The following is a 24,460-nucleotide window of genomic DNA, read 5'->3' on the forward strand; positions in this document are numbered from 1 at the left end:
GCGTTGGGGATATAATAGTGAAATGGGCAGACAGGTTTTTGTTCTCATAAAGCTTATAGTTTAGTGGGGGAAATAGAGGCATAAACTAATTTTATTTGGGATAAGTAAACATAGATCAACATTGAGAATAACTGAGTTGCTATTCTCTACTTTAGATAGGTTGAGAGAAAGTCTCTTTGAGAAGCTACTATTTAGTCTAAGACTTAAAGGATGTGAAGAGAGTAGGGTTGGCTTTTCTCATTTCCAATCTCTGTTGCCATCACTGGTGATGACTGCTTTGGGAGAACTCCATGAATTTTCATGCTGACCTCTGGGCAACTTATTCCTTGGCACTTTCTGTGGCCTTGGCCAAGCTTGATTGCATACTTTCTCTATGACTATTTCCCTCCTCTCCACCTCAACCTCCCCCCACCCAATATAGATACAGGTTCAGAGGAATTTGAAGGGTAGGCTAATTTTGTCTTCTGACTCTACCTGGGTCACATTCCTTGGTATCTGATGGCTTGAGAAGAATATAGACCAAGGATTGGGCCTGTGAGCCTACCATTCATGGCCACTGCCTTCACCTTATAACTATCAGTGACATTTTAAGATTCTGTCTTCTTGCCAGCTGGCAAATTTTTCCAGAAAGGGGTGGCAGTAAAGGAATCCACATGACTCCCTAGCTACCTTGATATTGGGTTTCTTTAAAGAAGATTCCCAGATTCTTGCAGTCTAAGGATACTTTCTGCTTTCCAAAAGTCTATTAGAGCAACACAAAAGCAAACGTTGCTTGTAGTTGTGTTGACCAGACCTGGAAAAATTCTAGACATTTGACAGTGACGTTATTCCCAGCTGTACTTATCTGTTGCCCTCAGATTTTGAGCTCTGAACTTTGATGACTTACTCTTTTTTGCTCTGGATCTGCCCTGACATGATTTAATTGGCTTTTCTTTGGAACCCTCCTGCCTCTAGAACCATTTCCTTGATATCCAGTTTTACTCTGTTTTGATTAAACATTTTCTCTGTTGTTCTGTTCCTGGAGAGGTTAAAGGGACTCTTACCAGGTATTTCTCTGGGTGTTTCCAGGAAGAGCATTTCTTCTGGCCTACCTATACTTTTTTTGGGATGACTGGCTTCGTTAGTCACCTCGCTATAAATTCCCAAACCAGAGGATATTTATCAGATTGGGAATACTAAAAGATAACTTTTCTCCTTGCCAAGGATATCCTGGGTTTACTTAAGAAAATTTTAAAATAGTTGTCCAGTGAATACTTAATGGTTATGTCTCTTCTACCTACCTACACTTAGGGGGCCAGATTTAACTACTTTACCTAGATTAAGAATCACCTTTTCCCTGTGAATTCAGAATTTTCTTACTGGGTATAGAGTGAACCAGTGTTTTTTAAAACCATATATCAACCACAAAAATGACTGAAATAACACCAAAAAAGAAATGGTATGCAAGCTCACTCATATCTGGAGAGGATAAATCTTTTCTGTGGCTTTGGAGTTAGATAACATTATTGATAATGTCAGGTCTGCTCTATACAAGCAGTGTCTAAGGCTTAAGTAAACCAACCTCTTAGCCTCAGTTTTCTCATCTGTAATAACCCTTTTTAATAATGTTGCTATGAAGAGTAAAATGCATGTGAAAGCACCTAATTGTATTTGACTCATATTATGTTCTTATTGAATATTAACTCTCATTTTCCTACTTAATGTTCTTAAAGTCCTGAACCATTTGATTGAGCAAGGCACCCATTGCACCAGAATCTTACATTTCCCTAGATAATGGAATTATCTTATATGGTTCTTTCAAGAAGCACCTGTGTTATAATACTTATTATAACAAATTCTCATACTAAATTATAATACCCAGAGTATTCTACTTCTCCCAGGTATCCAAGGAAGGAAATCAACAATTATTGAGGGGCTACTTAAAGTAGAGGTCTTATTGGCCAAAAATGATGATATTAATAATTACACCTTTATTGATATGGCATTATAATTGGCAGTTTCCAGGACCTTTTAAATGACTGTTATCCTTGGATCCCTGTAGCAGTCCATCAAGCAGAGAGTGCACTTGTCCCTATCTTGCATATCCATGTCTGAAGATGAAGGGAATTAGATGACTCTTTCATGGTCTTCTAATAAATGGTAGAGTTGAGCCTTGGGCCTGTATCTTTGGATGCCCCATCCCTATTTCTATTCCTGTGCCACCCTATTTCAGGACTTTTATCCTACTATACTGCATTGATTTGAACTCTGAGGTTCTGGTACATGATTTACCCAGTCACTAGAATTCTAAGAATAAAACATTTCTCATATTTCCCCCTGATTTTTATTCTCAAGAATTTTATCTCCCTAAGAGATATCTCTCAAGTTTAAGAGTTTCACACTCTACCTAGGGGCCTGAAAAAGCTGTTTATGCCTTTGATATAATTTCTGTGTGCCACAGTTAGATGCCCATAATCATTTAAAAATGGTATTTCTTGGGCCTAGTCCAGGGGTGGGCAAACTTTTTGACTCGAGGGCCACAATGGTTCTTAAACTGGACCGGAGGGCCGGAACAAAAGCATGGATGGAGTGTTTGTGTGAACTAATATAAATTCAAAGTAAACGTCATTACATAAAAGGGTACGGTCTTTTTTTTTTTTTTTTAGTTTTATTCATTTCAAACGGGTCGGATCCGGCCCTCGGGCCATAGTTTGCCCACGGCTGGCCTAGACCCACAACAAAATTCTCTTTTGTGTGATTATCATTAGATCTTTAGATTAAATTATTTCATTTATTCAAAAACATATTTAGCCCTTACTATGTTCCAGGGACTAGTGATGCAGCCATGCCAAAGACAGATTTTTTTTGAAACTTACAATCTGGTGATTAGACAATAAACAAATGGGTAGTGATATGTGCTGTGAATAACAAATAAAACACTTTAAAAATTTTGCCCAAGCCATGAAAGTACTAAAATTGCAATAGCTACCAGTGACTTCTCATAGACTCTAGAAGAGTTAGTTATTGGGAACTTGTTCCTCAGGAAAGGAACATTGTCTCTGACAGCCCTTAGCAGTTCCTACCTTCCTTTCTATTCTTTGGACTAAGACCTTGCTTTCTTGTATGGTTGTGAGCAACGCTTTTAGAGTTAGATTGTAAGGATGTGGCCAAGCACTTAAACTCAAACTGGGGAGGAAGGCTTTTATGTATAAAACACCTTTAGAGAAACCATCTCACATCTACTTTAAAGTTGTGTTTATCCTTTATCCTTGATATGTAATAAGACGTCTTGCCTTATAGTGTTATGTGAAGAACATTGAAGATAGATGGATTTTAAAGTATCAATTCTAGTATGCTATTTTAGAAAACAATATATAATAGCCTCCTCAGATGCTTCTTGTTTTGTGGCGAAGACTGTACAATAAATTATTTTTACATAAGTGTTTTAAAAGTTCTGAAGAACAAGGAGTCTGCAAGTTGGAAATAAGCCATTCGTACCATGAGGCAAATATACTTGAGTTTAATTTTTAAACTATAACTGCCGTTTGACCTTAAATTAAGACAGTTTGTTTCCATTGTGGTGTTTTACTGGTTTAACAATAAGAACATTTAAAGCAGCTGACAGCAATTAAAATGATTTATAAATGATGATTGTTAATAAATATTCTTGAAGTTTTAACTCAATAGAGTCCATTTTTTTATTGTAGTGGCACTGTCTTTATGGAAAACAATTTGGAAAAATGCATTAAGAGTTTTAAAAAATGTTCATACACTTTGATCTGATAATTATGTGTTTAAAATCCCTTAGAAAATAAATCTGAGATCTGGATAGATTTTAATGCACAGAGATGTTCCCCACAATTTTAAAAAAAGAAATCATTCCCCAAATCATGATACACCCATATGATGAAATAATCATGGAGCCATTAAAATATTTTTAAAGAATTTTGTGCTATTCAGTTGAAAAATAAACTCTACAAAACCATATAGTATGATCTTGACTATGTGAAACTATTTCCATAGAAAAAGACTGTCAGGAAACATGGTAAATTTTCATTTTCTTTGGGTTGTGAGATTATGTGTGATTTTTATTTCTTTCTATTTTTCTGTATTTTATAAAAATTGTTTACAGTGAACATGTATTATATTTATAGTGAATAAAAATGTTATATAAGTGTTTTGATCCTTTCTTTCAATGGGATTCTTTTTATTAATACCCAGTCCTTTTATATTATTATATAACATTTTTTACAGATTTTCATCTTTAGAGCTTTTCTTCTTTCTAGTGAAGTATTATGTTTTTAACCTTCTGTTTATTTTAGTTTTTATGATATTGAGTGGCAATTTTATTTATGCTAGTTCTGATTTCCAGGTGTTCTTTAAAGCCAATAATTCAATTCCACATTGGAATACTATTTTTCACGTGGTTTATATGAAACACACACATTCACAATATGTAGTAAAGAGAGTTAGCTCTGGAGCCACAATGCCTGGGTCCAAATCATGGACCCACCACTTAGTAGTTTTTGACAACTGACAAGTTAACGGCCCTTTCTGATTCTCAGTTTCCCTGTTTGTAAAATGGGGGATAATAATAGTATCTACTTCATAGGGTTGTAGAAGGAATTTAAAAGAATTATTACACGTAGCCCTGGCCAATATGGCTCAGTTGGTTGAGTGTCGTCCCCTGCACCAGAAGGTTGCCTGTTCAATTCCTATTCAGGGCACATGCCCTGGTTGCGGGTTTGGTCCCCAGTCAGGGCACATATGGAAAGGAACTGATGGATGTTTCTTTCTCACATAGATGTTTCTCTCTTTCTCTCTCTCTCTCTCCCTTTCTCTCTCCCCACTCCCCTTCCTTTCTCTCTAAAATAAAAACATATTTTTAAAAAGAATTGTTACATGTAAACACTTGAAAAAAGTCTGGCACATAGTAAATATAAATATACAATGAAAGTTAGCTATTTTTAGTAGTGTATATTCACATATATACACAAACATATACATATTGTTATGATCATTTGCAAAGTGCTCCTTTTATATGTCTTTCATTCTTTTATACCATTGTAACTTAAAAATGATTATTTTTGTCTTATTTGCAGGTAGAGTTAGTTTTTCGTTTGTGCTTTAAAATTATTTTAGAGAGTTTTCATATTTCAGCAGTAGAATCCTTATTGATTTGTTTTCCAATCATACTTCCTTTTTCCATTTTTGGAATTGATGATCATTCATGCGAGCCAGATGGATGAAGACTGCCTTTGTTCTAGGTGTACCTGAATTTCTATTTACATGGCTGATATATTAATTACCAGTTATTCTCATCTGTTAAATTGTTTAACTTATTTATTAAAGTACCACCTGAGTAGAGAAAGGGGGAGATGGGCTGGTAAATTTGAATGTACCCCAAAGTGATAAAACTACATTTGTTTCATTTTAAACTTTATAATACAGACTTTTCTAATTCAAACTGATCTTTGCAGACAGATTTGGGGTAAAAATAGAGAGCTACCATTTAGTGAATCATTTATTGGGTTAGACACTTACATATAGTATTATGTAATTTTGTAGTCTATCTGAGAAGTAGTTAATTATAAGTAAAACAATTATTTTGTAATTTTGCTGTCTTACATTACAAAATGAGAAGTGCATTCCTATAGGAAACAATTTGGATTTAACTTTTCCATTGCTCAGTTTCATTTCTTTAAGAAGAGGTACTTTTGTAGTATGTTTACATTGACAGAATGAGGGAAGATGCTGGGCAAGTTTGATAGCATGAAGCTGGTCACTGAAAGACTTCAAATAAAAAGATTTTTCATCAATATGGCAGTATTCAACTGAGACATATAGAATCCCAATATCTGCATCTTCACCTGGAAACTTGGTTAGTGTGTAATGCCAAGAAGGGGTGGGAGAGGTAGCCTGGTAGGGAATTACATTTCCCCCCTTTTTGTGTGTGCATTTCAGATCTGGAAATAAAGAGACAGTTCTAGTTTAAGTTGGTTTTTTTTTTGTGTGTGTGTGTGTGGGGGGGGGGGTTATCTAAAAAGCAAAGGCTTGAGTTGTTGTTCTTGTTGATTTTAAAGAAGAGGACTAGGTGAATTCTAGGGGAAACAGCTTTCAGGGATGAGCATATTCAATAGCTCAGGTGGCAGATTTTACTTTCTTATGGTATTGATGTGATGAAGCTGAGTAGGTCACCCTCACTTCCAGACCCTATTACCTTTAGCTAATTTGTAGTCTGCCTTGTACCTAGGAGTTCAGCTGGAGGCTTTGTAAATCAGAACATTTAAATATACAGAGGAAGTAGTTGTACTGATGTTTGTTGATTAGGCAGCATTGTTCTTTTTTATCTTCCCAGGGAGTTTGTTCTTTTTGTTTATCTTCCGTTTCATTTGTTCACAAAGTTACAGGCTTTGAAGTAGGCAGTTTTATAGGACTACCTAAAGAGAAGTGTAAAGCAATTATCCTTCTCATTTCACTATTTGATTTATCTCAGTTTCTCAGCCAAACTCAGCCAGTGTCATTCATGGGTTTTGTCTTTTTTCTCATTCGTTCTGCACTTGCTTGCTTACTGCTATCCTCATTTTCTGTGGAAGCATATATTGTTTTATGCCTCCTAGATTAGAAGTTGACTCAATCTCTGCCTCCCAGATTAGAGGCTGACTCAATTTACTTTATGAACATTGAACTATATAATGGTGTTGTCTTGATGTGTTAGTGGGAAGTTTTAAAAAAAAATTTGATATGATAATATAATGGCGCATATCACAGTATTTTTTAAATTTCTTCCATCATAAAGTAATGGCATATCTGGTTGAGTTAATGTGGAGTTCCTGTCCTTAGTCAACTGCCTATCTATAGATATGACACTGTGATTACAAGACTTGGGCTATTGAGAATATGATAAACTCAGTGTTACCTAATATAGCAGTGAGGTAAATTGCTATGCCATAAGATTACTTACATTGAAATGGTCATAGTTGGAAAATAGCCCTTTAAAAATAGCAAAAACAAAGGCACACTTACATCAGATATCATTCATGATTGTTAACTTCCTCAAGACCTTTAGCTGTTGTAAATTAAGTTTGTTCAGATTGCATTCACTTAAAAAAAAACTTGGAGGGAGAATAAGAGGAGTGAGCTATTTTTGACATGGACTTAAAGAAAGAAATATCAGTGTGACTGGTAACTGACACTTTTGTCAAGATCAGTTCTTACCTGACTGCTTTCATTTTTTTATTTCATTATTTTGGATTTTAGAGTTCTTGATTTGATATTTTTAAGTGACATCTCTAACCTTTTGGTTATGAGCAATACGTTGCCCCTGAAATTGGTTAAGTCACTTTATATTCTTCTGAGAGTTTACTACCTGTCAAAGCTGAAGAGATCTCTGTTCCTTTTGTTTTCTGCTCCCTGCACCATTATACTGCTTGCTATATTCTTCTATTTGTGGTAGGTTTTTTTTCACATTTAACATTTGAAACCTACCAAAGTTTGACCCTTAAATTAACTCAGTATTAAGAGGCTTTGAGACTTCCACTATGGTCCATTAGAGAGTAACTGGTATAAAACTTGTTTCCTTCTGCCTCACATACCTTATAAACAAATAGGAACTGGAAAAAATACATGAAACAAGTGTTTTCAGGTATTGGGGAACAGGTAGCACAGGACTGTGATCCATGAGAAAAGGGGAACCAACAAAGTGAGCCCTATACTCGCCTGGCCTTTTTCTTGCAACCAGTGTCTGGACCATAGAATTGTAAAAGGGAACCCAAGCAGAGCATGCAGTCTTGTTGAATTGCTGAGACAGAGATAGGAGCCCAGGGAGGCCTATGCAATAGGAATTTGTACAGCAACATACTGGAGGGGGAAGCTACTCAGAGAAATAGTTCCACAAATCTGCATAAATGTCCCTTTATCTTCCACTTACTATAAATCTGTGCATGTGTTGAAAGAAACACATGAGGCTGTGCAAAAAACAATTACTCAGGTGCTATAAGTTGAAAACTTATCAAAAGTCATACAGGACTGAGAGACATTTGAGTTCCTACAGCAAAAGTGGAAAGATATTGCTGAACACCCAGGGTATGTAGTAGAGATCCCAGAAGCATCATACCTTAGTAATAGGGGTAATGTAGCCCTAGAGTAAAGGGTACTCTGAATCCAATCTAACAAAACTTATAAACCAAGTGTTGAAAAATAATATGCACAAATAATTTAGATGCATGACAAAACAAACTTCACTCTGAAGGAAGACAGTAAAATCAAAGCAATCAAGAATATAATGATTATAGTATCTGACATCCCAAAATTACTAAATATTCCTAGGAGCACTGACGTGATTCATAACCAGGAGGAAGTCATTCAATAGAAACAAAATCAGAAATGATGGTTATAGAATTAGCCCAGCCAGCATGGCTCAGTGGTTGAGCATCACCTATTAACCAGGAAGTCACGGTTCCATTCCCACTCAGGGCACATTCCTGGGTTTTGGGGCTCGATCCCCAGTCAGGGGCATGCAGGAGGCAGCTGATCCATGATTCTCTCTCATCATTGATGTTTCTCTCTCTCCCTCTCCCTCTGTGAAATCAATAAAAATATGTTTAAAAAAAGAATTTAGCAGGCAAAGACTTTTAAACAGCTATGAAAATATGTTAACAATTGAAAGTAACACATGAATATAATGAGGAAAAATTGAAGACATAAAGAACCAATTAGAACTTCTGGAGCCGAAAAGTATAGAATATGAAATGAGAAATTCACTGGATGAGATTAGTAGCAGATTAGACTACAGAAGAAAAGATCAAATGAATTTGAAGATACAACAATAGAAATTATCCAATCTGCAAAAGAGAATGAGAAAATCCTGAAGATAAGAGAGATAACTGTGGGACAATATCAAACAGACTAACATACATGTAATTGGAGTTCCAAAAGGAAAGGAGAGAGAGGAATAGACTGAAAAATAGCTTAAGAAATAATGACTAAAATTTTTCAATTATGATGAAAACTATAAACACATAGAAGCTCAATGAACTCTTAATTGGGATAACCACAAAAGAAAACCACACCATGACTATTATCAAATTGCTGAAAACCAATAGTAGAAGGGACATCTAAAAAGAAGCTAGAGAAAAAAACACACATATTAATACAGAAGAACACAGATTTAAAAATATCATAGGTCTCATTAGAAAAAAATGCGAGCAAGAAGACAATGGAATGAGATCTTTGAAGAGCCAAAAGAAAAAATAAAAACTCAAATCCTATCTCCAATGAAAATATCTTTAAAAAATTAAAGCAAAAAGAAATGAAGGTGAAATACATTTTCTTTCAGACGAACAAAAACTGAAAGAATTGTCACCAGCAGACCTATACTACAGGAAATATTAAAGGAAGTTTTTCAGGCTGAAGGAAAATGACACCAGATGGAAACTTGGATCTCTACAATGTAATGAAGAGTTCCAGATAAGTGCAGTAAGTATGGGGTAAATATAACAAACTTTGTTTCTCATTTAAAATGTTCTTTTAAAATTAAGTGATTGTTTAAAACAAAATTAATAATCTATCATGGAATTTATATAAGGTATGACAATAGCCGCAAGGGATGGAAGGAGTGAAATGGATATATGCTTCTAAGATACCTATGTTATATGTATAGTGATTTGATATTACTTGAAGGTAGATTGGAGTAAGTTAAAGACTCATCATAATACAACCTGGAACAACTGCCAAAAGAGGCACAACTACAATATCAAATATAAACATGGTAGACAATCATCAAAATTACATTGAATGTAAGTAGCCTAAATACTCCAATTAAAAGGCTGCATAAAAATTCAAGACCCAACTATGTACTGAGTCTAAGAAACCCATTTTAAGAATAAAGACACATCTCGGCGGGTATGCCTTGGTGGTTGAGTGTTGATCTATGAATGGTCACGATTCAATTCCCGGTCCTGGCACATGCCTGGGTTGTGGGCTCGATCCCCACTGTGGGACATGCAGGAGGCACCAGATCAATGATTCTGTCTCATCATTGATGTTTCTATCTCTCTCTACCTCTTCCTTCCGCTCTGAAATCAATAAAAATATATTTAAAAAAAGAATAGAGAGACAGGTTAAAAATAAAAAGATGGGAAAGGTATATCATACAAAACTAATTATAAGAAAGCTAGAGTGACTATGTTAATTAAACAAATTAGACTGCAGGACAAACAGTATTATGAGGACAAGGAGGATGTTTCATAATGGCAAAATGGTCAATTCATCAAGAAGACAACAATCCTAAATGTCTGCTTCTCGTAGAGACTCAAAATACATGTTTTAAAAAAGCAGATGCAACTGAAATGATACAGAACACCATAATTTGAGTTGTATACTTCAACACTCTTTAACTCAGTAATTGATAGAACAAGTAGACAAAAAAAATCACTGAGTAGATAGAAAACCTGACAAATACTACCAATCAACTACACCTACTTGACATTTTTAAAGCACTGGACTTGAAAGTACTGGAATACATCTTTGTTTTTCAAATTGACATGGTACATTCACTAGGATAGACCACATTCTGAGCCATAAAACAAGCCTTAGTATATTCAGAAGAATTGAAGTTATACAAAGTATGTTCTCTCATCAAAATGGAATTAAATTAGAAATCAATAAAAAGATACCTGGAAAATTCTCAAATATTAGTAAATTACATAATGTACCTCTAAATGGATCATGGGTCAAAGAAGTAAATGTAAGGGAAATTTAAAAATATTTTGAACTGAATAATAATGAAAACATCACTGGAATTTGTGGGATATATCTAAGTGCTTAGAGGGAAATTTATAGCTTTAAAATAAGATCTAAGATCAATAATCTAAGATTCCACATTAAGAAATAAGAAAATGAAGAGCAGATTAAGCCTGAATAAGATGAATAAAATATTAGAAGAGTAGAAATCAATAAAATAGAAACTATCAATAAAGAAAAATCAATTAAATCAATAGCTCCTTGAAAAGATAAGCAGAATTGATAAACCTATAGGTAGACTGATAAAGATAAAAAAGAGATAAAAGATACCAATTAACATAAATTACCAATATCAGGAAGGAAAGAGGGCATTTCTATAGATCCTATAGGTATGAAAAGGATAATAAGGGAATATTGTGAATAACTTTATACCGACAAATTCTACAATTTAGAGAAATTGGAAAGTATTCCTTGAAAGACACAAATTACCAAAACAGACTCAGGAAGAACTAGAAAATCTGAATAACCTTATATCTATTAAGGAAGTAAAAATTATAATTAAAAATTATCCCATAATGAAATCCAAGCTCCAATGACTTTAATGGTGAATTCTATAAAATAAACCAAATTTGTAGAAACACAGGAGGATAAAATCCTTCTCAACTTATTGCATGAGGCTGGCATCACTGTAAATACCAAAAGCTAACAAAGATATTACAAGAAAAGAAAACCAAGACCAATACTCCTTATATACATACATACAAAGATTCTTCACCAAATATTAATAAATAATTGAACCTCACAGTATACACAAAAAAGTAACTCATGTCATAATCCTAAATGTAAAAGCTAAATTTATAAATCTTCTGGAAGAGAACAGGAGAAAATCTTCATTACCTTTGGGTAAAGATTTCTTCTATTAGACACAAAAACATGAACCAGAAAAGAAAAATTGATAAAAGTAAACATCAAATTTTAAAATGTCTGCTCTTCAAAAGATACCATTAAGAAAATGAAAAGGCTGCCCTAGCTGGTTTGGCTCAGTTGATAGAGCGTTGGCTTGAGAACTGAAGGGTCCTGGGTTTGATTCCAGTCACAGGCACATGCCTGGTTTGCAGCTCAATCCCCAGTAGGGGGCGTGCAGGAGGCAGCCGAACAATGATTCTCATTGATGTTTCTAACTCTCTCTCCCTCTTCCTTCCTCTCTGAAGTCAATAAAAATATATATTTAAGAAGAGGAAAAAAAAAGAAAATGAAAGGCAAACAACAGACTAGGAAAATATATTAGCAGTACATATATATAATAAGATTGGTATCCAGGATATATTTTTTCAAAACCCACAACTTAATAGAAGACCATTTAAAAATGAGGTCCAGAGACATGGAAGCATAGAACAGTGTGTGGAGTTAGATTCTAGTCAAGGGCACATGCCAGGGTTGTGGTCTCAATCCCCAGTAGGGGGTGTGCAGGAGGCAGCCAATCAATGATTCTCATCATTGTTTCTATCTCTCTCTCCCTCTCCCTTCCTTGCTGAAATCAATAAAAATATATTTTTAAAAAGAGTTGAAGAGTTGCTCAATATCCTTAATTATCAGAGAGCTGCAAATTAAAACCACAATGAGATATCCCTACACATTAGCTTCAATTTTCAAAAGGAGAGAAGACCAAGTGTTGGTGAGGATGTGGACAGCTGTCACACTCATACAATGCTGGTAGGAATGTAATTGGTATGGCTAATTGGAAGTTTGGCAATTTCTTGTAAAGTTAAATATACACCTACTCATAATTCAGCAATACTCTTTGCAGGCAGTTACCTAACAAGAATGAAAACTTATGTTCACACAAAAACGTAAATGCAAATATTATCCTAGCAATTTTATTTATAGAAGCCCCAAACTGGAAGCAGTCCTAATATCCATCAAAGAATGCGTGTATAAATAAGTTTTGGTATATCCAATCAGTGTAATACTACTCAACAATAAAAAGGACCAAACAACATGGATAACTAGAAAAAGCTTTATTCTAAATGAAAGAAGATATACACAAAAGACTACATATTGGATGATTCCATTTATATGAAATTTTAGAAAAAGCAAAATAACAGTGACCAAAAGCAGGTTAGTGTTCACTAGATTCCAAGAGTGTGTATGTGGGGGGGTGGGGGGGGGATAGCGGAGAGGAAGGGGGAGAAATTGCAAAGAGGCATGAGGAAACTGTGGCTTAGGTTATGTTTGTGTACATTTGTCAAAATTCATTGAATTTTACACTTAAATAGGTGCTTTTATTATAGCAATAATACTTTAATAAAGTTGATTTTTTTAAAGAAACATTTTAGAGATGAGGATGTCAATTCCATGTTAAAAAAAAAAAGCCTCAATCTCTCAGATATTTAATAGTAGAGAGAGGTTCTTGAGAGGTTGAACTGTTTTCCGAAAGTAAAAGGAGGGGGGAAGCAAAGGCAGCATAGGCAGCTCTGATACAAAATAAGCTCTCACTTTAGCACTTTGTCCCTAGATCCCACCTTTCTTCTTTCCCTTAAAATAAGGGGCTTGCTGAATTCCTGCTACAAAGCTGAGTCTATCCAGCTCCTTTCTCCCAAAGGAGCAAGTAATCCAATACAAGACTTTAAAATCAAAACAGTTACCTTCCTAAACCCAGAAAACATGTGAAAAACAAATATATCAAAGTTTTATTGCTGGTCTTATTAAGCTGGCACATTACATTGGATCTCCTTGGAATAGAAAACACGATAAAAATCTAGAATGAAGAAGCTGGATAACTGTCCAGTTCTTTTTATATTAGTATTTAACTCAGTCAACATATTTTTTGGTAATCGAGCTGGTAGAAGATAGGTAATTAGGTGGGAAAGTAAGTTATAGGTACCAAACCAAACCAATCCAAGCCAAACCAAAACAAACAAAAAAAACACCATTACTTGTCTTCATTATTTTGTTTAAAGTGTTACGAATCCTCCCCCCGCCCCCGTCATTCAGCATGCAAATTGTCAAATGGAAGTCTCAAAACACTGTTCCATAAAAATTTTAATGGCATAAAAAAAGATTTGAGTATATTCAACAATATTCATTCTAAAACTCCTGGATCTAGTCATACTAGTCTCTTAGTTTTGCTTATATTGACTTTAGAAATCTTAAGACTAGCAGAAGGTCATCTGTTTTTGCCTGGTCTGTTTTATATATAAAAATAATTCTTTTCATAATAAAGGCTGAGTCTCAAACCTTAAAGTTCTTTGAAGAAATTGTTTCAGAATAGGAATTTCAAAAAGAAATTATTTCATTTTGGAAATCTATAGCAATTTGTCATTTAAAATTTAATGGAGTTACATTTTCAGATAATAAAGATTTGTGGTTTATTCCTATTATAAGAAAAAACACAGCTATTTCATCCTTACAATGCTATCATATGTTAAATTTAATACCCACTGCAGTGTCAACTAAGAAGAGAAAATATGTGCAAATATGGTATTTTTTCCAATGCAGGTAGTTTTTTCCATTTAATTTGGGGTTATAAAAAAACAAATTAATAAGACAGACTATTGCAATATGTCAAGTCTGAGACTGAATTTTTTTTTAGCTTACTGAAAATTGTTGATTTGGTCTTGCTAACAGGAAGAAATGATTCTTTTAGCTCAAAAATTGGCAGAATCAAGCTAATCTTTTAAAGTGTGCTTGTGATTTGGCTGGTTGTATGTTGGTGGTGATTATCCTTGATTTACAAGGCACACACATACTTTCAACATTTCCAGTCATATGTAAGTCTTTAGACTGCCTCTCTTCCTCTGGCATTTGCCAGTTAAATTAGCATTATAAAAACAGGGAAAATAAAAACATAATGCTGTTATGATAGAATTTCTGGGAATACCAGGTAGAGGAAATTACTGAAAGATTGGTAATTCCTGATTCACACTTTCAGATATTTGTGGTTTTCTATACTAAACTATGCTGTCTGTGTCTCCTTATTTTCCTGAGCTCCATGGGATACAGACTAATTACAAAGGTTAGAGGGAAAGTGTGGTATAGGCTATACTGGTGATTTAGTGTATTTTCCTTCTCTTCAGTAAAGGATTAGTGTGGCTGAGAAAGTACAAAATGCTTTAGAATCTTACCCCCATTTACCCCTTTCTATTCCTCTCTTTTCAGGGCTTTCTATCAATTTGAATTTCAAATTATCTGGAAGAGTTAAGCCTTATTCATTCATTAATCATTTATTCATTCGAAAGTCTCATTAAGTAATATGAATTACTTAAATAATCAGATGGTAAATGAAATTTAGATGGAAATTTGTAGATATTCCTAAAACACCTGAGTTTGATAGGTTGGCTAAACAATATAAAAAAATGAAGCAAGAAGGTTGAGAGGGTGTCAGAACAGGTGCTGGGAAACCATCAAAAATAAACTGGCAGGTTTTGTTATGAGCATTTAATGGGAATAGTGTAGACCAAGCATGTCAAATTTGGTATAAACATTTGTCGATTGGGTCTAGTGTTTCTAGCTTATTCAGCATTTCCAGTTTGCCCTGGTATCTTCTCAGCTAGTCTCTCTGAGGAGGAGGAGATTTGTGCTTATGCCTACCTGCATAGTACTGTGAAGTATTCATGTGATTTTCCTATTCTCTGATATGCTACACACAATTTTTCCTCCTGTACTGGGTGGAAAATTAAATCGGTTGTAAGAGAATTTGAAGAATCAGCAAAGTTCTACCACTAACCAGTTTGGTGCCTCTGCATTTAGTCTCCCTGGGTCGCTATTTGGTTTTTGCCTGTAAAATGAAGAAGAAACAGGTAATTCTTCAAAGTTCTTTTAAGTAATAACTTTGGATACACTATTATATAAACTTTCAACTATGTGCTAACATTTTTGTTAGGGATTTGCTGTGGACTAGATTGTGTCCCCACAAGATTCATACATTGAAATCTAACCCCAACTGTGACTGTATTTGGAGATAGGGCCTATAATGAGGTAATTAAGGCTAAATGAGGTCATAAGAGTGGGGCCCTTATCCCATAGAATTAGTGTCCTTATAAGAAGAGACATTAGAGAGCTCATGTGCATGATCATTGGCTCTTTCTGAGTGCTCGGAGGAAAGGCTATATCAGGACAAAGCAGTCATCTATCCAAGAAGAGAACTCTCACCAGAAATGGAACCCTGCTGGAACCTTGATCTTGGACTTTCCAGCCTGAAAACTGTGCAAAAATAAATGTCTGTTCTTTTAAGCCATCTAGTCTATTGTATTTTGTCATGGCACCCCAAGCAGACTAATACAGGATTTAACCATATTGAGTATATATTTATGAATTGGATCTGTAGTTTATATAATTTGTAAATAATATACATAACTTTGTGTTGGAACAAGAAGTGAGAGGTTTTCACCAGGTGATGAAAGGAAAACCACCATTTCTATTTTTCTCTGAGTTGGACATTATGAGTAATTCAGTTGGATTTTTGAACTAAGTAGCAGAAGAACCTGAACATAGTTGAGAGGCAATTATTATTTGTAGGCAGAAGGAAAGAACCAAGTTAGAGGGTTTTTCTCTTTACCCATATCCACCTACAATATTAATAATCTTGTTGAATATATATGTTATAGTAATTAGTATTACATTGGTGGGGATTGATATCATTGTTAATGTTACCACCTACAAACTTCATTCTAAATAATCTAATTCTAATGAAGAGCAAATTGTAAGAGTGGGGGCTTACAAATGTCTAAGGCTGCTATTTCTTTTTAACCTCTGTTTTTGCCATGGTATGGCTGGGGAAATAGGATTTAGGATAAAATATTGTTAAGTAAATGCGCCTGTTTCATAGTTGTTCCCCTCTCCTACTAACATATATCTAACCTGTTCTAGCCTGCATCAATAGGACAGTCTTAAAGAGGGGCACAGGAAGTGGCATGCAACTTGGACTGGGGAATATCCTGCCCAGGATATATTGCTTTCTGATTTCATGCAACTACATTTCCCTGAGAGCTACTACTATTGACCTGATGGTATTGGCTGCTAGTTGGAAGGGAGGATTCACTTAGATTAGGCAGTTACTAAGTGTTTCTGTCTACTGACTGGGAAAAAATGGAGAGAGTTTCTCCCAAGGTTTCTTAAAACATAGTGGTATAAAATGTTCAGAAGTAGGAAAATTCCTTAAAAAGCAATGTCTGCTTATCCTCAGATAAACATTTCCATTAATATTTCATTTCATTTTGAGCTCTTTTCTATTTTGTAGTATTTTTTTCAATGTATACAGGTGATCTTAAACCATATGGTAAAAGTATTTTCCAAAAATATTCCATTTCTGTCCTACCATGAACTATTTTCCTTATATCCTTGTCATTGAGCAGCTTCTCTCAACAGGCTTAAATCTCTTTTTCTACTTTGCCTATTTTTTCCCTCTATTTGTTGGGAAAAAAATAAAACTTTTTTGTTGCTATTTTTAGATAATAGTGAATGTCCCTGTAGTCATTGCCCTGTACAAAGCAGTTATCACTCTCAAGATATAATCTTTTGTGCTCATTTACTGGTATGTTTATTCTGCTTCCGTCTACTTTAAAATCATCAACTTCCCAATTTTCTCCCATTAAATATCGCTTTTAGGTATTTTGTGTGTTTTTTTAATTCCTTATATGTATTCTTTATAAAAGGTATTAGATGATCCTTTGCAAGTGAGGAATTAGAGTCCCAGGTTTTGAAGGAATAGTTTTATTCTGTCTACTAAAAGTCTGATTTCTTCCATCTTTAAGCATCTGCCATAAACACAGTGAGGTTGTCAAGTAGATTTCCTTCACATCTTTGACACAGATAGTTCCCCACAATACCAGAGTGAATGTTGGTAAGGAACAGGGAGAGTGCAGACAATTCTGCATTGGCTTTGCCTCTTGTAAGAGCTCTTTAGAACACATATTTAGTGACTGAAATGTATAGAATGTTAAATCTGGAAGAGAACACAGTGTTGTGCACTTCTACATCTTCATGTTCTTAGTTATTATGGAGTGCCTTTTTTCCCAGACTGCCTGGCAAAATGCAGCTTATCCTCTAGAGCCCTACCTCCTGATTATATCATCCCTTCATCAGTGAAAGCATCCTATATAATAAAAGGCTAATATGCAAATTGTCCCTATCGGCGGGAGTTTGACCAACCGGGAGTTAGATGTGCGCTGACTACTAGGGGATGGCCTGAAACATAGAGGGCGTCAGAGACCGGCACTGACAGTGGGCAGCAGTGGGGGCACTGCTGGCCCCCATGGGCCCTGATAAGAGTGGGACCACAGTGGGATGGTGAAGCAGGTGAGCGGGCAGTGCCAGGCCAAGGTGGGTACGAAGGAGACAGCAGTGGAGGCGCTGTCAGCTCCGATGGGCCCTGACAAGAGTGGGACCTCAGCAGGATGGTGGAGCAGGTGAGCAGGCGGCGCCAGGCCAAGGCAGGTGCAAAGGGAGGACCCAGCTGGCAGCCGGGCGAAGGGAGGCTCTGGCCAGTGGTGGTGGCACGCAGCTGGGGGAAGGGAGACCCCGACTGGCAGCCACTAGGGACCCTACCTGTGCAAAAATTTCATGCACTGGGCCTCTATTGGCATTATAAGAAACTGTATAATTCCCCTACTATGTGTCTTCTAACATATTTCATAACATATTTTTAATCTGTCTTTTCTATTTATCCTACGAATTTTGAATGTTTTCTTGAGTAGAGAGTATTATATATATTTTAGTGGGATAAATAAGAAAATTGAAAGTACTTTTAAAAGGCTTTCATTTCTTGTGTTTCTGATAGGAAATGAATTCACTTGCACTTTTAGATTTCTCTCTCAAGTCACTGAGGAGAGAATATGCCCCTTAGTTCTGTGTTATTGAGAAGCCATCATGGTATTTTAAAGACATGATATATCTAGTACAGTGTGGTTCACTTTGTTCAGGGTCTGCCAAGGGACATGGCTTGTGTAGAGATATTTTGCATAGGTGTTGTTGAGGATCAATATCTTACTGTCCATATAATGGTCGTTGACATTGAGTCCTTCAAATTAGAAAGTAAAAAATGAAGAGGTGAAATTCATATTTAGAGATAACGTGTGAATTTTAGGATACTAATATTTGTGAGAAAATAATTCTGTCTAATTCCAGTCTTCCTGATCTAATATTAGTCAAGAGCAATTAGAGAAAATTTCCAATGGGGGCATTAGAATCTTGTCTCAAATTATAAGATATTCAGTACACATGATGTAGAAAACAGAAAACCTGGAATTTACATTTTGCTTTTTATTTTAGTATCTTTACACACATTCAGCACTTGAATACTAATATCGACCACAGATTGGCCCTGTACTTTAGTCATCTTTTTCAGTGCCTCTGGTTATTTGGCTCCAGGAAGAAGGTAATTCTTAGTACTGCTCCTTGGTTTGTATACTGTTTATTTGGGAACCTGTCTGCTGTTGTGGCTACCTGTCAGAGCACAATTTAAATGTTTGAGGTGCATGATTGAAGTGCTTCAACAGGATATCTATTCAACCTCTGGTGACCCACTATAGGCTAATTTAAAGAAAGAATGTGTTCTCTGACTCAACAGCATATTATCACAAATACATGACATATGGTATGTTCCCCTAAAATTTAAATTTTAGAAAGTTGAAATCTATTATGTGATACTAACAATACTGTTAATACTCATATTAACACGAGCCATCCCCAACTATAAGTGTTTATTATTTTACAAAATGTCCTAATGTGTGTAAATTAATTTATTTCATAAAACATATAAAGTTGCTTCTGATGAAAATCATTGCTTTTAGACTTAACCAATAAGTGAGGCTGTCAGTGGTTTGCTATAGAATCCAAACACTTACTGTATTAAACTTCATTTAAAACTATATTACTTTCTTGATGCCATTATATTACAGTTTATACTTTGGTGGTTGATGCTTGAGAGATTGTACTTATTGGCAATAATTTTATCTAAAATTTAAAATAAATTTTCTGTCCATATAAATGGTTGAAGAATTACTTTGTTAATAATGTTTGCTGTTGTCCTTCATCTCCGAACCCTACTCATTTTTATAAGCCAAGCTGAAGATGATCAAGCACGATGAAATTTTCTTCTATCCCAGTAGCTTAATTTATAGCAGTTTACTATGAACGTATCTGCCTTCTGTACTGGCTCCTAGAGAACAACAACTATGTTTTAGGCAACTTTGTATTTCCTGTAGCACCTTTTACAGCGCTTTGTCCCAATATGTTTAGTTAAGTATTTATTGAAACTGGTGATTTACCCCAGATTTTTAAAACTAGATTTATGAATGAATCAGTAATTTGAGGTTTAAATGAGGAATCAGGCAGTCAGTTATGATGGCATTTTGGAAATGATGGTTAAGGTCCTATAGTCAGGATTGTCTAAGTTGGAGTTCCTACTTTATGTATGAACTGTGAGACTGCCTCATACCTAAAATAGAAATGTTAGTAATAGCACTAGCCTCTTAGAGGTGTTGATGAGGCTAACAGATAATTTGTTTAAAACGTTGATTGTGCTGCCTAACATAGGATATGCTCAATACATTGTAGCTGTAATTATTGCTAAATGCAGTCCTATTGGGTTGACACAGCCCCTTGAGGTCCTGTCATTTGGTCTTTATATTTCAGGCATCTAACTTTGCATATAGTAAATGCTCAATAAATTCTTAAGTTGAATTGATTGATTGATTTACCCTGTTTTTATCTTCCATTACAGCCCACTGTTTGTAACATGGAAGATTGGTCGAGACAAAAGATTGCGTGGATGCATAGGTACTTTTTCTGCCATGAATTTGCATTCAGGACTCAGGGAGTACACACTTACCAGGTGAAGACCAATTTTTGTTACCTCTGTTTCTACATTAAAAAAACACACACTTACAAAACTTGAACCTGATTATTTAATTCATTTTCCTTTACTGAATTGTCAATATTCTTGACTCTTTTCATGTTCAATATTTTTCTTCGACCATTTGCCATATCTCTGGTAAAATATTAAAAATATAATATTTTATATTATGATATACTGTGATTACATGTATTCTGCCATAGATGTTTTAAAGTGTTTCTTTTTTTTTAATACCAGGTTATTTTGTTTCATTTGAAAATCAATGACTAAATGTCCATAGGTTACCAAAATGTATTATTTCCACAATTTTAGTCATTGTGTCTTCTCTGTTAGACTTTTAAAAAAGTATTGATGTCTGTTTCATCTTACACATTTTGTTATACTTTTATGTATTTTTAAATGGAACCAGTAAGCTAGGAAGAAAATGATGCCACAGCTTGGCAGCATAATCATTCACATTCACACTTTACCCAGAATTAATTGCAGCTTACTTATTTTGTTTCATCTAACACAAAGACAAAATAATGAATGCCTCATTACAGTTTTTAGGACTTGGTTCTTAATTTTTGTACTCACAAAAAGCTATCTAGTATGCCATCTGATTTTTTTTTTCGTTTCAAGTTTTGATTTTTAGCAAATTGTGCTTCAAAATTATTTCCAAAGAAGAAAATTCCTTAAATAATAAGCTATTAGTAAAGGAATTTCCTGTTTTGTTCAGATTTCAGAGTGATTATCTAATATAATTTCTATAGTTGTAATATGTACAAGTGTCCGTCCAACAAGAAATTGTTCTCTCCTGACTATTGGTACTTGGGGCAAATTGCTTAACCTCCAGTAGATAAAGTAGTAATTACTGTATGTATTTTGTTCTGTGTACAAAATAGGGATGTTAGAGAGATGTTAGGGGAATGAAGTAATAATCAATCACTACTTTGCTTCAGGATTAAGGTTGTGGAACATTCATTATTAATTGTAGAATCACATCAATGTTGTTCATAACACCAGTTAATAAGATGCTAGTAACTGAGTTTAGTATTCTTTTATTTGAAGGTGGAGCTCAGTGCTATAGGATTTTCTTAGCTTACAATGAAGCCCAGAAAAAAAAAATCAAAGACTTGGAGCAGGGGTCCTCAAACTACGGCCCTCAGGCCACATGCAAATACAAATATTGTATTTGTTCCCGTTTTGTTTTTTTACTTCAAAATAAGATATGCGCAGTGTGCATAGGAATTTGTTCATATTTTTTTTAAACTATAGTCCGGCCCTCCAACGGTCTGAGGGACAGTGAACTGGCCCCCTGTTTAAAAAATTTGAGGACCCCTGAGGAGGGTCACATTCATTCTTAGATTTTCCCAGGTATTAGAAACTTGGTGTTTGGACTTGATTAAATAACAGACAGGCAGTAAAGGGATCAAAACACATATTCTGGAAATAAGTACAAATTGCTAAAGATAGTATAAATGCAGGTCTAGGCTTGTTAGTTTTTCCCCCTGATGTGAAATACTATGAACTAATTTTTTAAAATTTATTTTTTATTGAATTTATTGGCAGAATTGAGTTGGAGACTTTAGCAGATTCTGCCAGTGACTACGTCTTTGGGACAGGTGCATATGAAATTACACTTTTAATAGTTAATCAAGGCAATTTATTATGCATTTCCTAGTATAATTTGTTATGAAGAACACTGATTGGTTCTTTGGTATTGCCTGAAGAAAAGGATTCTATGACTAAATATATTTTGGAAGCACTGGCTAAACAAATTTAAATAGATCTGCTCACTGCAGGACTTCGCAGAACCTTTTATGTTCACAGTATTGTTCATCTGAGAGAGAGAGACAGAGAGAGAGAGAGAGAGAGAGAGAGAGAGAGAGAGAGGGAGAGAGAGAAGCCCTCCCCAGTCTTCACCTTTTTTTTTTTTTAACTATTGAACCCTTTTGTCCTTCACTCCAGTATCTTATGCGATTAGTGTTCTAAGGAATATATTTTCAGATACATTCATTCTGTTTTAATTTTTTTTATTTTTCTTTGTGGTTGGGGAGTCTACATTGATGTATGGAAACTCTATGTACTTTCTAATGAATTATGCCAGAAATCCCAGTATCAAATATTATACTTTATAAATTTTTATTAGTTGTAACTGTAGTAGCAGTTCGGTTTTGTTTAAAGAAAATGTGTGGGATTCTTTTGCCTTAATTGATAAGAAAGGATGAAAATATCCAACTTTTCTAGACTTATGGATCTGTCTCCAAGGCTAATTACCAGATGAATTACAGTATATATATTTTTATAATAATGTGATTTTGAATTAATTGTTCAAATAGTTGAACTTGGAAATTTCCTACATTTTTATACATGATTACCCTCATTGTAGTCTGTCTCTTCCTGTTTCCTTTTTGACTTTTTCCTCATGTTTTTATTACAACTTCTTGAAAATGTATATATCACATTAGAGATATGTGTGTTTGTGTGTGTGTGTACACATATACATACCCAGTCTTCTCATTTTTGTTTTGCTTAATTTCATTTGCTTAATATGATAACAAGAAATTATTTAGAAGAGATGAACAAAAGAAAACAAGTCTTATAATATGCAGTTGCTCCTTTTTTCATTTCAGAATCAAAACTGTGGCATCATTTTTAAAAGTTGCAGTATAATATCTTTCAGTCCAATAGGGCACTTATTACTTCTACATGCTGTTGCTGTTGTTACTGTTGTTGTTATTATTATTGTTAATAGCTTCCACTTATTAAGAACCTTACTAAATGCCAGATACTGCAAAGGAGCTTTATATGCATGCTCCTCACAACAACTCTTAGCTTGAATATATTGAATTTATTGGGTTGACATAGGTTAATAAAATTGCATAGGTTCCAAGGGTACACCCCAAGTCAAGTCTCCTTCCATCACCATTTATTCCCCTTTACCTACTTCTACCTCCCCCTCCCCCTTTCCTTTCCTTCTGGAAACTAAGATGTATAGAATTTAAATAATTTAACCCTTTACACATACAGCAAGTATTAAGTGGTAGAACCAGGATTCAAATCAGGCCATCTCACTGGAAAGTCCAAGCTCTTAACTGCTACATTTAAGATGAGACAACATAAATTTTTCTGAGAATATATGTTTTGCAGCTTAATCATGAAAAAAAAATAAACTTGAAAGCAGATTACTATAAATGACATAAATCGTGGATCAATAATTTTTTAAAAATTCTAGTTAAGAGTTAATATTGAAATTTTGTTATATTTTTGATTTCAGGAAATCCATAGATGGGATGATAAAAAGTATGTAACTCAGGTTTGTATAGACTAGTCAGAAGAAAATTCACTTGGATTAATATTAGAAAAGGATAATGCTTATTACAAAAGCATACTACTATATAGTATGAAATTGTGTTCTTTGGCTACATGTAAATTATGGACTAGACTCCAAGAAAAATACTGTTTTTCTTAACACAATAATTGGTGATTCTTGTAGTCTATTCTTCCAATCTTAGAAACCCATAGATCATAAAATTTACAAATGGAATAAAATGAACTTGGGACTGGGGATAAAAAGGAAGGAGAAAGCAAAATAAACAATGAAATTAAAGACTCCAGAGGTACAGGTATCTTTTAAAAAATCTGTTTTTTACTATCTTCAACTGTGATTAGACTATTGTTCACTTTTCAGAATATTACTCAGCTGTAACCTTTTTTTGTTGATTAAGTTATTACATATGTGTCCTTATCCCCACATTACATCCCATCCCCCCCACTCATGCCCTCACCCCCCTGTTGTCTGTGTCCATTGGTTGGCCTATATGTTTGCATATAAGTCCTTTGGTTGATCTCTCCCCCTTACTCCAACCCTCTCCTACCTTCCCTCTCAGGTTTGATGGTCTG

At 34.7% G+C, this 24,460-nt stretch overlaps 1 protein-coding gene and 1 long non-coding RNA gene across 2 annotated transcripts in view; one reads left to right on the forward strand and one right to left on the reverse strand.

The window, feature by feature from the left end:
• Positions 1–24,460, forward strand: part of AMMECR1 (Alport syndrome, mental retardation, midface hypoplasia and elliptocytosis chromosomal region gene 1) — a 122,056-nt gene that overhangs the window by 32,050 nt on the left and 65,546 nt on the right. The window contains exon 3 of the mRNA XM_015567786.1: positions 20,444–20,554. Coding sequence (XP_015423272.1) covers positions 20,444–20,554 — 111 coding nt within the window. The remainder of the gene's footprint in view (positions 1–20,443; positions 20,555–24,460) is intronic.
• On the reverse strand, positions 1,472–19,090 carry LOC107184087. The gene is made up of 3 exons (XR_001514912.1): positions 19,004–19,090; positions 7,032–7,034; positions 1,472–1,484 (listed from the first exon to the last, which is right to left on the reverse strand). It is a non-coding gene; the product is annotated as an uncharacterized LOC107184087 (long non-coding RNA).

Source organism: Myotis davidii, unplaced genomic scaffold (genome assembly GCF_000327345.1).
Source record: "Myotis davidii unplaced genomic scaffold, ASM32734v1 scaffold1383, whole genome shotgun sequence".
Taxonomy (NCBI): domain Eukaryota; kingdom Metazoa; phylum Chordata; class Mammalia; order Chiroptera; family Vespertilionidae; genus Myotis; species Myotis davidii.